Source organism: Arachis hypogaea, chromosome 13 (assembly GCF_003086295.3).
Source record: "Arachis hypogaea cultivar Tifrunner chromosome 13, arahy.Tifrunner.gnm2.J5K5, whole genome shotgun sequence".
Lineage (NCBI taxonomy): Eukaryota > Viridiplantae > Streptophyta > Magnoliopsida > Fabales > Fabaceae > Arachis > Arachis hypogaea.
The window spans coordinates 12539871-12554041 of record NC_092048.1 but is presented as its reverse complement, the minus strand read 5'-3'; the positions used below and the strand labels follow the sequence as shown (position 1 = coordinate 12554041).

The 14171-nt window shown below is 31.5% G+C and overlaps 1 protein-coding gene and 1 non-coding gene across 2 annotated transcripts; one reads left to right on the top strand and one right to left on the bottom strand.

Moving 5' to 3' along the window:
* Positions 1-3593: 3593 nt before the first annotated feature.
* Positions 3594-13150, bottom strand: LOC112737273 (origin of replication complex subunit 3). Its single transcript, XM_025787091.3, has 17 exons — positions 12127-13150; positions 11149-11361; positions 10825-10999; positions 10554-10723; positions 10327-10457; positions 9819-10092; positions 9636-9710; positions 8866-8933; positions 8690-8780; positions 8221-8429; positions 7656-7725; positions 7434-7519; positions 6746-6835; positions 5799-5874; positions 5110-5237; positions 4657-4830; positions 3594-3880 (listed from the first exon to the last, which is right to left on the bottom strand). Exons 1-17 carry the CDS (start codon positions 12205-12207, stop codon positions 3775-3777), a joined length of 2217 nt encoding a protein of 738 aa, XP_025642876.1. The 5' UTR covers positions 12208-13150; the 3' UTR covers positions 3594-3774.
* Positions 12771-12854, top strand: LOC112739708 (small nucleolar RNA snoR117). Its single transcript, XR_003170644.1, has one exon. It is a non-coding gene; the product is annotated as a small nucleolar RNA snoR117 (small nucleolar RNA).
* Positions 13151-14171: the final 1021 nt, after the last annotated feature.

Genomic DNA, 14171 nt, shown 5'->3' with positions numbered 1-14171 from the left:
AATTCAAATTACTCAAAATTTAAAATTTAACTTTTAAAATTCTAAAGGTTTTTTACTTTTTAGAATGGATTAACTCTGATGGGTGCAAAAAAATTATGATTAAGTTCTATTTAGTAGTGTGTTAATGATTGAAAGATGTTATTTTTGTTGCATGAGCTGGTTACACTGAAATTAAAAGAAATACATCTATTTGTTGGAATGAGAATAAAGATAAGAATTTGTACAAGTAATTAGCGTGGATGATTACGATTCAGGACGTGTACTTAATTAGTTTGAGTAAAGAAGCAAAAAGTAATCTAGAGTTTATAAGAAAAGATGTAGCTGGTATAGTCATAAAAAATTGTGTTTTATTTTTCAATTATAACACATCTAATAGTATGATATTATATACAAAATATTCTTAAAACACATCTAAAATGATAAAAATCTAGTTTTTAGATATAAACGTTTTCAAAATCGTTAAATTCTAGTTTTTAAATAAAAACGTACATAATACAATTAATCTTTTGATTTTTTATTCGATAAAATGCATCTAATATTTATTATTTAAATTATTGGTTTGGATTTTTTCGTTACTTTTCAATGATAATACATCTAATAGTATGATATTATATACAAAATATTTTAAAACACATCAAAATCGTAAAAATCTCTTAGATGTGTTATAATCGAAAAATAACAACACAATTTTAAATTAATTGTTGATTATAATAATTTTAAAAACTAATAAATATCGAAAAAAATTCAACTAATAATTTAAATAATAAATATTATATTCATTTGATCGAATAAAAAATCAAAAGATTAATTATATTATTAATCAAAAGTACTTTATTTACAACAATTTTATTAATAAAATTAAATAAGATCAACCTTGTTCCAATTAAATCAGCAGAGTGTTTTTATGTTTAAATTAAAATATAATTAAAAATGTTGAACATGATATTTCTTAACAAATTACATAAACACATGTGTGGAAAATAATGATACCTTTCACCAATGCAAAATGAGAGAGTGCTTCAGCTGGAAGGTGGTGATAGTCTTCACCAATAAAGACGAGATGGAGCTGGCAGCGTCTTTTTTGGTTTGGGATTCACTAATGCGTGTGAATGTCCCGTAAAATAAGGAATTTAAAAAACTGTTACGTGAAGTTACGAAAGTAAAGCAAAGTCACCGTAACCACCAATGAAGTGAGTGTGTTTTAAAATTTAAATTTAAATTAAAATCTAATTATAGATATGTATCTACAAAATAGGAACATATTACACTAAAAAAATAATTAAATATTATTTAAATCTGATTAAAGGCTGATTAAAGGCTGATTAATATTGTACAACTAGCATTTCCCTTATTCATTATTAGTGTTTCAATTTACATTTCTTTGTATATACTAAAATAATTCAAGTAACAAAATATACAATAAGAATCATAAAAGTATGAAAGTAGTATATTATATAGACAGTGATTAATGCAAGTTTGGAGACTTTTTCAAAAGAATATTATCTATGTCGGGAAGGTTAATTGAACTCGCAAAATTTTTACGGAGATAGAGACCTGTCTCACGAATAAATGAGGACGGAAGTGAAATTTAAATATCCACTCCATGGAAACTTGCAAAATCTCACCAAATAAAATTTAATTAAATGTTCTTATATATATAAAAGTTATATAAGTAATTCTAATTCATTTTATTTTAATTTATATGTTAAAAATTTTGTGTCTTTGTTAAATTTATATTTGAATTATATTTAATTTGATATATTTAGTTGAATTATATAAAATTTTATTATGATTATGTTAATTATTTTTAAAAAAAATTTAAACTTAATAATATTTAATTATCTTTGGGTACTTGCGAGTATCCGCTTCTTCTGTGGAAGAAATTAACGAGGATTCGTGACGGAAATGGAGTAGAGACAAAAACATTTTACTAAACCGAGACAGGAAATGAAGGAGAGATTTCTGCCTCAATAGATCCGTTGCCATCTCTAGTAATAACCTTTTTTTTTGTAGCGTGACAAAATTTAATAGTAAAAATAAAAATATTCTTTTTTTACAAGCTCTAATATATACTTTTTAAGGATTTTTTTACTTTAAAAAAAGATATTTTTAATATAATAAATAAAAATATTTTTATATTATTGTACATTTGTACCTAAATATAATTATTAAATACTCAAATATAAGATTATTTTTATTATTTTAATTTTTTTTTAAAAATCACTTATAAAAAAATCTTTTTTCAATGAAAAATATTTTTTTCGCAAATCAATTCCTAAGAAATTTAGTTGGTTACTTTAGTTTTAAACAAAATTTACCCGTTAAATCATTATTCAAATTTTTATTTTATTAGACAAATTTGTCTTTAGAGACTTATGTTTTTCATTGAATAATAACAAGGAATAATTTATCTATTTTTTTTAATCAAAATGTAGCGTAAAAATTATTTGTCTAATAAAATAAAACTAAGGATTGATTTGGTGATTACAATTTATTAAGAATTAAATTATTTGACTAAATTTTTTAAAATCTGATCTAGAATATTACTAATTTTTAGTATATTTAACAAATTCTTAGTAATAAAAATAAAAAATATTAAAAATACCTTTTATTTAAAAAATATTTTCATAATATATTTAAATATTATATTATTTTTATTTTTATATTTTTTTTTAAAAAATTACAAAAAAAATTATTTTTTGAAAAAAGACATAGGTTCTTGACCTTTTGATTTATAAACATTTAAGTCATCAAAGATTTAAAAATACATTTAAATTTTTGATATTTTTAAAATTTTGAACATATCGATCCCTCATTTTCATTTGAGTTTGTCAAACTCAATGAAAAAATCAAACATAACTCGTTGTACTGATCCGAGAAAGTTTTTAAAATTAGATTTAGATTTAATATGTGCAAATTTTAAAAAAGTTAAAGATTCAAATATATTTTTAAATCTTTTTGCAGACCAAAAAATTCGAAATCAATTTATCCTTTTCTTATTTTTTAAAAATTTCACTTAGATGTTGTCGATAAATAAAAGCACAGTTTGTTCACTAATATTTTGATAATTTTCTGCCATATTTAGGGCAATTAAACCTAAACAAACTCTTGTACGGATTCTAAACAATTCATTCGTTTGACCGTACATTCTCATATTGAGAAGGATTATTCCAACTTATTTAGATTTCTGCATGATCTCAATGAAACATGCACAAGTATCAATGCTACTTCTACCATGAAGTAATATATTTATACTTAAAAATAAAGTATTAATTAAGATAAAAGTAAAAGTTTCAATTTTTTCAATATATTTAATTCTTGTAAACTTAAAAAATTTACGTCTAATTTTTATATAACATATTAATTGAAATATTTTAAAAATATGTTTCTTATTAGTGAGATTAATAAATATAACCATAAATCAATAGGAAAATTACTGATAAAGTGTTATTTTTGAATTAGTTAAATTCATACTAATTTATAAGATATATTACTCTACTTGGCCCTAAAAATCGCAGTTGTTCCTTTTGGCCTTACCTTCAAAATCCTTTGTGTTGGATGAGATGCATCAATTAATCGAAGAGCTGACGGAGTATGAGGAAGTAAATAATTTAAGAAAATAAAATTATAATTACACTGGAATAAGAGAATTAGGAAATGACAAAGAGCATTAAGGTTCAATCTCACGTAAATTTGACAGATGAGAACCGTTAAATAATTTACGTAAAGTTAACTGCACTGAATTTTCACCGGGCATCAAACGTCCTTCAAAGTTCAAAGTCCAAATGCTACTCTTTGTACAAAATCTGGGCGGCGCTTGCTTGGCATTCTAAGCAGCCCGGTAATCTGCATTTCTGTAACTGCTCTGCAAAAGCGTGCTCTGGCAACACAAGGTTAAGGATTGAAACCAACATGGCAACATCAACAAAATGCTTCGCAATTACAGCAATAATGATGGAATAGCAAATATGCCTATACAAATCACAAAATATAACACGAATATCAAATTCCAGAGTTGAACTTCAATTTAGATGCATTTAAAGAAGAGCAACTCGTTACAGCAGGTTTTTTTTCAGCCTAAGATTTGTCTCTTAAGCATGTTCATGAGAGAAATCTGCTGCAAATAAATATATTCACCCGAAAAGATTTCATACTATGGTTCTGCAGTGTGAGTAACATTTTCGGACCTGATTGAGAAAAAGACATCGAGACTGCAATAATCTAAAACGCATGAGCCATGCATCCCATAATTCTAGAGAAATATTGAATATGATAGCACATTAACTAGCAAAATAAACATGCGGCAATCAAGGCTAACTTTAGGCATGGTTAAGTAAGATGCTCAGTAGTTCTACCACTTTAGTTATCAGGGTTGACTATGATAATCAAATCTAACTAAAATTTTCTATTTGGAAGAAAGTAATGTTGGAAGAACTCGGGGATGTTAGCATATTCATTTTATAAATAACATTGTTCCCCGGCCACTAATGAAAAATTAGGAGGAAAGTGAAAAAAAAGAAAAAAATATGAAGATATCATAGTTGAGTGAGATGCAAAATGGCCCCTTGTCATGTAGGGATAACCTACCAATGCATTCTCAGCATCATATCTTGCTATGTGAAAGGAACAATGTAAAATGGGGAGCATAAAGGATACTGGATTGATGCTTCATTTTGGTCTCCAGATCCAGCTGTATCTTTTCTCTTCTTTGGCTGGGGTGACTGCTTTGACTTTGGTTTCCGTTTATTTGTTTGGTGAAGAATTGTTCTAAAAGACTGGAACCAATCGTGAAGATTGATAAGATCTCCGTGCTCTTGAGCCAGGGAATACCTGTATAATTTTCTAAATTTCAGTTTAGAAACACCACTGTGGTTGTGGCATACTACTGTTCACAACCAAGATTACATCATATGTAAGGTGAAACACGTTAATAAATGTCAACCCTCAAGTACTGATCATGGTATATGAATAATGAATAGGGTTGGTCAAATATAAAATAAAGATTCACTTTTTCGGTTGGGGCACATGAATATTTAGAATCGGGGGAGATTACCTCATTTTCAACCTAGGGCATGCTATACTAAATTAATAATCACTAGATAGACTTACAGAATTGAGGAATCCTGTCTTGATGGCAATAGGGCATTGCCAGTTTTGTTACAGCAACCGCAACTTAAAATCTTATGTGAATCCAACAGATCAGCTTGAATTCTTCTTCTTGGATCTCCAATCAAAACCTACGATAAGCAAAAAGTAAATTAGAAGTGTAGAGGAACAAACTTAATCATACATGACTTCGCTAGGTGTATTAACTTTATGCGATGCGGTTGATGCGATTGAATTATAGTAACTCCACGAGTAATATAACGTCTAGGGGGAATGAAATCTTATTTAGTGATTCATAGTTTATATGAAAAAAAAAAAAAAGCACCAAAAAGCCCATTTCCGAAGAGTTACAACAGAAATCTGTAGCTCCATGCCTCATCATAAAAAATCCTCAACAAAAATGAAATTTAGTCAGGAACTTGAACACCGGAACCTAAACCAATGGTAGCTCAAGAATCACGAACATGGACAGAGTCAAGCTTTGGTGATCAACTCTTTGGAAGATAAATGAAATGTTTGTCAGGTACACATTGTCTGAAGATTTAGTATGCTTTTGACCTGGCAGTGTCTAAGATAAATGTTAGACAGCACAATAAGTTGCGACTGCATCCTCTCTATATGGAAGGCATGTACTGAGTTTTTTTTTTTAAATTTGGGGCAGGGGACAAGGAGGAAAACCCTAAATCTCTTACCACTTGAAGTTTCTCAACATTCTTGAAGCAGGAAATTTCATGAAAAGGCATGCATTCGATTGGCCTCATATAATTTCTGTTGCACGAAAAGGTTAATCAGTGACAACACTTAGCCAGCAATAAAAGAGTGCTATTCGTTTTCGCTAAAAATAAACATCATTTAGGACCTGCGACATAGTCCATTATTGTGTATAACACTAGGATGAAACAAAACCACAGGGATATCAATTATCACACACAGCACAATACATTACTTGAGAGATGCATTCATAACCTGTACAACTGAATTAGCATTTGTTGTCATAGAAAATCATATCATCAAAATTCATATCAATTGAAGGTGGGAATGGATCGCGTTTTATCAACGTTACTTGGCACTGTTGTGCGTAAAAGAAGAATAGAAAAGAGGAACACAGTACATAATATACCTAATAATGTTTTCTGAAAATGAGAGGGTGAGAGATCAGCATTTCTGGTGCTTATAGTACAACATCTCAATCAAATTTAATGCCATCTTCTAAGCAAACAATAAAATTTAATGCTGGAGTATTGGTGCTTATTTAGTTCACCAACTAGTTATACATATTAACCTTAAAGTCTATTAAATATTAAGACGATGAACTTTGAATATCAATCATAGAAAAGTTGCGCTCACACCTATAGTCCCCTGACCATAATGAAAAAAAACTGATCAATCTATTGTCCTGTTTCAGTTTTATTTGCTTAGCAGAAATAGACAGGGACACAGACAACGCATGCAAACCCATTTATTGAGCCAACAATTTATAGAACATTATTTTTATATAATTGATAGAATAGAAGTACTTTTAAAGAGACATCACTAAAAAATAATCTTTCTAAACAAGCCCAAATTCACTATAAAACACTGGCATCATGCTTTCCACAATCAATCTAAATATGAAACAAAACAGAATACAAAACCTTACCTAACTAAGCAATCTATAAATGCAACAGCTTGCAAGTTTAACATTGTCGACTCATTGTCAGTGTCTAATGAAGCTTTCGATCCATATCTCCTGAATAAAAATAGTTAGCCTCAATTAAGAAAACAAAGCAAAGAAACCAGCATACATCATTATAAGGAATTGTTATAGGCATCAGACAAGGAGTCTTGATTTGACAACCACAACAAAAAGCAAGCTCACAAAATCCAACCAGAAACAAGCTAAAAGCTTTCCTATATTACATGAAGGTGAGTTTTGACCTCAAAGCATGAAGTACATCACAATCATATCCGTTAGTTAATCATTTTTTAAACTTAAATGTTTGTAGAATCTTTAATTTGATATTCATTTGTTCACTATTCTGTATCTAGGCCCGCTTTCCCTTGTTTAGGTTAAGTCCAACATTAGTTCAAACAGTGCAATCTTGTGGGTGAGGCATCCAAGCATTTTGGGACCCCAACAAAAGGACCCAGACAATTGGTCTCTCTCAGTTCTCAATCAAACAGACCAGTATAATCAATGAAGAATCAACCTCCTTTGCCAAGAAATCACAACTTCGCTTATTTTTTCCTCAAGTGACAAGCCCCATGCACAGTAAACAATCTCAACAATTAAACTAAGATCTGTTTTAAAGTAAATCATTAGAAATAAGAAAGAATTAGAATATTACTTGGATATGTCCTTGGAACTCTTGCGTGGACTCCTTCTATCTTCACATCTTACTGAAGATTGAAACGTTTTCAATTTATCATGAATCTGTAAGAAATCAAATCATTATTTAACGATTACGAGCTTTCACAAGGAATCAATTTTCAATATCACCACAATAACGAATAGGTAGAATGAATGAAACAGAAGGAAGTTGTACACAGTAAAGACTAGTTGACAATACCTCGGAAATATCTGCGGTAAGTTTTTCCCAACTCTTTATCAGTTGACCAAGCGCTCCTGTAGGGAGATCCCTGCATAATGTTCGGTCAGAAGTCTACAGATATTTGAAATAAACAAAAATTAGTCTCTTTGAAAATTGAAATTGGTGAATCAACGGGTTTGCTTTGATTAACAGGATAAATGGAAAGTTCCACTTAAATAGTTTCAATAGAAAATAAATAATTACAACTCAATTTCAGTGATCAAATTGTGTTTTGCTAGAGCCACTATTTGGTATCTCCCATTCTCATATTACATATTTACAGTGGCATGGTTTTCGATTTTATTTCATACTAGATTCCAGCGTTCGATTAAACTTGTAGTATCAAGGTAAAGTTTAACAATATAAGGAGGCAGCTATATGCTTTAGATGTCATCTTTGACTTTAGAAACAAAACAGATTTCATGGCTTCTCTATATATCCACCTTGCTTTACTGCTAAAATACATTATCTTAATGGCAAATAGTATTGCATCAAGAACCTTTCTCGGTACTTGAAAGAAAATAAACTTCATATTTCAATGTACCTCACTTTGCGAACTATTTGGCGAATCAAACCACCGGTTTGAACGGAAGAGTATTGTTGACTGTGGCCATTTGTTGAAGACAACCCTTGATCTTTTTCATTCCTGATGTGACAAACGGAATCTCTATGCGGGTACAAATCTGGATTGAGCACTTCGCAAAACAAGTCCAGCAGTCGCACTTTGCTGTATTTTCCAGCTTCACATAGGCACTGAGCACAAAGAAAAATTAGTATCATGAACTCCAACTTTACCACATTAACTATTATGAAGTAGGGTAGGCAAATCTCACCATGGCATGTTAAAATGAATGCTTAATATTTCTAATTTATTATCGGCAGATGAATTTAACTAGTAATGCAATAGACCTACTTATATAGAAAGTGAAATAGAATTTCCACCATGAAAAGGGGAGTCATAAGTTTCGAAAGCAAGGGAATTTGATCATAAGAATGGATTATCAAAATCTTACAAGAACTGCGGTGCTCCATAGCCTTTTCTCTGTCATCAAATCTGACAAACCCTGGGCAATGCTCTTTCCAGCTTGATTAGCAATTTGACTCCTTGATAAGTTTTAGTTGAAGGGTGAACTTGTCATCTCCGTTAAGCAAATATAATTAAAACAAGAAAATTTGTGAAGAGCAATACCTATCATATGATGGAAATTCATCCATGTATTTCAACAAAATCTCAGGTGACAATGCAGATATCCAATCCTGAGAGTCCATTTTTTACCAAACATTGAAATAATAATAAAAAAAATGCTAACAAGTAAACAATAGTGAGCAAACAGTTTAGGTAAGATTCATATCAACAGAACATATGAACATAAGATGAAATGATTCTCCTGTGACTCATGTTATGTTACTATTTTGTTTAATCCACAAAGAAGCTAATTTAGCAAAAAGTAACACACGCATGTGCTCAGGTACATACACTCGGTTTTCCCAAGATTGGTTTGCAGCTGCTAACTTCTTTATTTAAAGATTTATAGAAAACTTTTATACAATTAATTGGTCAACATATGCCATGTCTTGGAAACAGGTGCATATCAAATTATCACTTGCAGATTCTTCTTGATGAAAACTACATTCAGTTTATCTATTATAATTAAAAAAAATGAAAATTACTAAAAATGTTAAAGATTCAATTCTAACCACTAGTTAGTTATATTTGATTTATGCATGATTAGAACTCGTTTAATGTTTGAGGAACTATATCTTCACACAATCTTCTAGATTTCTAATTTTCTGATGTAGAGAACAATGATCAGCAAAACCACTCAACATAGAAACTAGATATATAATGTCAAATAAATTTTCACAAGATTACCTCCTAGAAAAATAAAAAATTGTAAACAAAACAATAATCAATTAATCATAACAAGAAAAACATAACCTAAAGAGTATAAGATAGACCTTTTGGTCTTCTGCCAGCATAAGCCCATGTATGAGAGAGACCGGTTCCATGGAGAAATGTAACAAACATGCTAACTGAGATATAATCAAAAGATATTAAGTGTGGAAGGCATAGTCATAGTCCAAATCACGGTATATCTTTGAGATACAAATAACAGGAAACGAAAAAACTGGATTGTGAACCTTCAAAGCTCTTATAAAAGATGTTAATGTCCCATCTTGGTTAATGAAGTAATTTCTTAGAAAGAGTGCCACTTTATGACCAATATTAAATGTAGTGCTATGTTTCACAAGAACAGCCTCAACAATTGTATCCATTCTCTCATCTGGTGTTCCAATCATAAACTTGGAGGAACATAAGCATTGGAGAGCACGAGATGGCAGAGCATTTCTTAGGGCATCTACTGTCGTTGCAACTCCAATTATTAAGATGACTGGTAACTTGACAACCCATTCGCTAGTGGAAAAAGAGGAAGCATACGTAAGGCAATATCATATTATACATGTGAATGCTCCTCCTTATACAAAAAAAAAAGTTAAATAAAAAAGATTTTACAAAGTATATATCCCATGTTTAGTGACAATAGACACATGCGAAGTGAAGCCCCAGCTTAGTTAATCTAAGTAGATGTACAAACATAAATCACATTATCAATTTACATGGAAATAAACTTTTAGAAGATGCTTATACCTCAACATCAGGACAAATTCCGTTAAGACAGATCCGCAACACCTTTCCAAATCACTAATGATAAGCACTAGTGGTTTATTGTTGTTGTCTTGTTCTCTATACCATGATGCTAAGATTGAAATATCAGCTGACTGCTCAACATCAATATTAAGGAAATAGTAAAATTGAAGGTACGAGTAGATAAAACTAATTCAATAATGCACTAGTAAGTATAGATAAAAACCCACATCAATTTCACCCAGTGGAAACTCTCGCAATAAAGCTTTTAAGCAACCAGCAATTCCGTTTTTCATTGAAAAATCCACTGAAGAAAGCTTGGCTACATGGCATCCATGGGATTTCAAGAAATGACCGAGCTCTTCAAAGGTCAATATATCATCAACAAATTCTATATTTCCTGTCGATCATAGATTTGATGAACATCTGTTTAGTTAGACAGAGTTACCAAGAATCATAGCATTCATGGGATTCACCAAAAAGGATAATGCCTAAACTTACTGGTAATAACCAATGCAGTGGACAGTTGACCAGGAGTAGCATTACTCAGAATAGGAAAGGATCGAGTTGCTTCTGTGATATTAGGTTCTCCATGCAATCTAGCAGCATTGAAGCACTCCAGAATCCATAGTTGTATATCTTTAAATGCACTAGAATTGAGATCTCTCAAAACATCCTAAATGGAATCAATATTTTCATATTAGATCATTCAAGGGAAAAGAGTTAAAAGTTAAAAATACCTCCTAAATCTCCCTACTCGAGCATAGAGAAAAACAAGCCACAAGCCACAAGACACAAGGAAAATGGAAAAAGATAAATAAGAACCTTAATGGTGGACTCGATTCTTGACCAAACACTGTTAAATGCTTCAATTTGTAGCGGCTTAAACAAATGGTGGTCACATTCTTCGTTCACACTTCCTTCCTGTTTCTTTGTGTTCTGCGGTGAAGACAGCTCATTTCTTTTTCGCAGTTTACCTTGTCCTGTTGATGATCTATCTTTTCTTCGGGATGAAGGTTTGTGAAGAACAAAGAATGGCTATCAAAAACGAACACAAAATAGAATTAAAAATCAGTACTCCTTTAGTAATAGATCAAATACTACATATGACACTTGTTCTCTTCTATCTTCTCCGCATATTGTGATGAAAATTAATCTATAGCCTTTACGGAATTACAAATAAAGCACGGGAAATTGCTCATCTGCAGTTGATAGAACACAGCAATGTCGGAAATATCCTTTTGAAGGCCAAATTACATATTATTCACTCGTTATGAAGTACCAATAAATTATCAAGCGATTACTGCAATATAACTTATATCGCATTTGTCGTGTGTTTGAAATTAGTCAAATCATTAACAGACGCTCCAAAATGAAACAAAAAATTTAGTTTAAATTGCAAAATAAACGATGTTATTTCCACAGTATATATTATAATCAGTCGCCTATAACTATTCAAAGCAATTAGAATGAAGATCAATAAGATTTTAAAAATAAAATAAAAGCACGCGTTATTCGTCTGGAAGATCGGTGCGTATGTTATACTAAGCATCGTTCGGAGCTGGAAATAAACGAAGTTAAGAAAGACCTATCACCAGCATCAAGATCGGTGCGCGATTATATTAAGCATCAATCAGAGCTGGAAACTAACGAAGAATTTATGAAAGGACTAAGGAGTATCACAAGCTATTTAGTATTTACCGCAAGGCTACATTCAAAACTAGTATAATGGAGAGAGAGAGAGAGAGAGAGAGAGAGAGAGAGAGAGAGAGAGAGAGAGAGAGAGAGAGAGGCGAAGAGAACCTGAAGATCGTTGTCAAGAGTTTCGGTAGGTGTTGATGGATCCAGTGAATCAGTAACAATCGGAGAAGAAGAAGGAGCCATTCGATTAAGCTGTGAAATATGCTCGATCGAGAGAGAGAGAGAGAGAGAGAGAGAGGGGTAATGTGCCAAGCCAACAAAAGCAGGTGAAGTGAGTAACCTCACTGGCTCACTGCGCTGTTATGGCGGGAAAATCAGAGGAGTATATGCGGGAAATACAAATCGACGTTCTCATTCACATTCGGCCTATAACAATATGGGCCCATTCCATATTTATTTTTGGACGGGCTGAACTCTTTTTGTGTGTGTATTTCCGGGAATGGTTACGCAGCCTAAGCCCAAAACTTTGATTTTGGAACTTTCGGGCTTTGAAACTTCCCTGTCTCTCCCAAGAAAAATTAGGGTTTAGGGTTTTGTTTCAGGGTTGCCTATTTAACTGGCAGTCGGGCACACTCGCTTTTAAATGACATGGTTACTCTGAACTCTGAAGCTTACATTTTCGCTGCGGATGCTATGCTATGTCTTCTCTCCGAATAGATAAATCTGATGCTTAGTTTCCTCTTACTACCTTTTTTCGCTTTTCGAATTTTCTGATTTTTTTTTTATCTCTTGATGGTTTAACCTTTGGCCTGTGATGCATATCAATTTGTCCGTACCATCTGAGATTTGTTTCTCTGATCGATACACCAATCCTTTCAGATCTGAGGCCACCGTTACCTTCTCAGCTATCAATTTAAAGAAAAAGGCATTTTTTAGTTTTCCGGTGTGATTTCGACCAGTTTTTAATTATCAACAAGTGAAAAAAAAATCCGATTTTCATTTTTTTATTATGTATTGAAGTTTTTATTAGCAGCTTTAGGATCTAAGAAGGCAACAAATTAGAGTCTCTGATTGGCCTTATTCCGTAGCTTTATCAGTGCTGTACGTTGCCGATAGTGATTTGGTGCTCATAATATTGCATTGGTCTCTCTTCAGGCTTATGCGCATTTTGATGTTCCTACACTTTCCAAATCCACTGTCTCTTTCGAAAATAAATCATCAAAATATGCGCATTTTGATGTTCCTACACTTTTGTTTGAGAAGCTCATGTGTTTTCCTTTAAATACTTTGGGAAATTTTTTTATCAGATGATAGTTAATATGCCACAACTAGCTGACCTGATTGGCGTAACTGCTTGAATTAGTGATACACTTATCAATGCTGGAATATTTAAACTATTAAAATGAAACTATAAATTATAATGTTATGAATATGAGCATGCCTCGTGACAGCAACTATGAAGTAATCTGAATCTGATGGGCGATAGCAATGCACTGGTTCTAGCTTTGTATGATTAATGGCTCGGACTTTGATAAAATTTAATGGTGGATTTTATGGTGCCTTTCATTGTGGTGCCTAAATTGCCTAACTTGCTTTTATAAGTAAAAAATAAAATGTATAAAGTAAATATAAAATATTTAAAATTTATTAAATATTATTTCTTTACCTTTTTTAGTAAGTTAGGCACCATATTTTAGGCACCATAGCATTCACCAAATTTAATATACTATTGAAGTGTTTTTTGATATTTACAATTGTTTGTGTATATTTTTGTCCACTTTAAACTCTTTCATGTAGTCTACTGACAGAATAAACTCTACTTCTAATTAGAGATAAGGCAATCAAGTACCAATTAGTTTAACTTTTGCTAGTGCATGAATAGAATTTATCTTTGATGACTTGAGTCTCAAGAAAGACAGAGAGAAAAGAGAATGGAAACTGACTATAGGAAAAGGAATTGAATCTCTGGATGTATGTATTATTAGCTTGACACAATAATACTGATGTACACATATTTATAAGGGTAGAAGGTATGCTACGTTGGACTGCAAAACTGATTGCAGTTACACCTTTTACAACTTAATTAGTTAACTAGAGCTAGCATTTAACCTTCATCCCTTACAGTGCATATTTCAATTTTCAACGTTACCTAAGACTCAAAATTAGTTAAGAAGGTATACAATAACGCTTAATTCAAGCTAGTTATA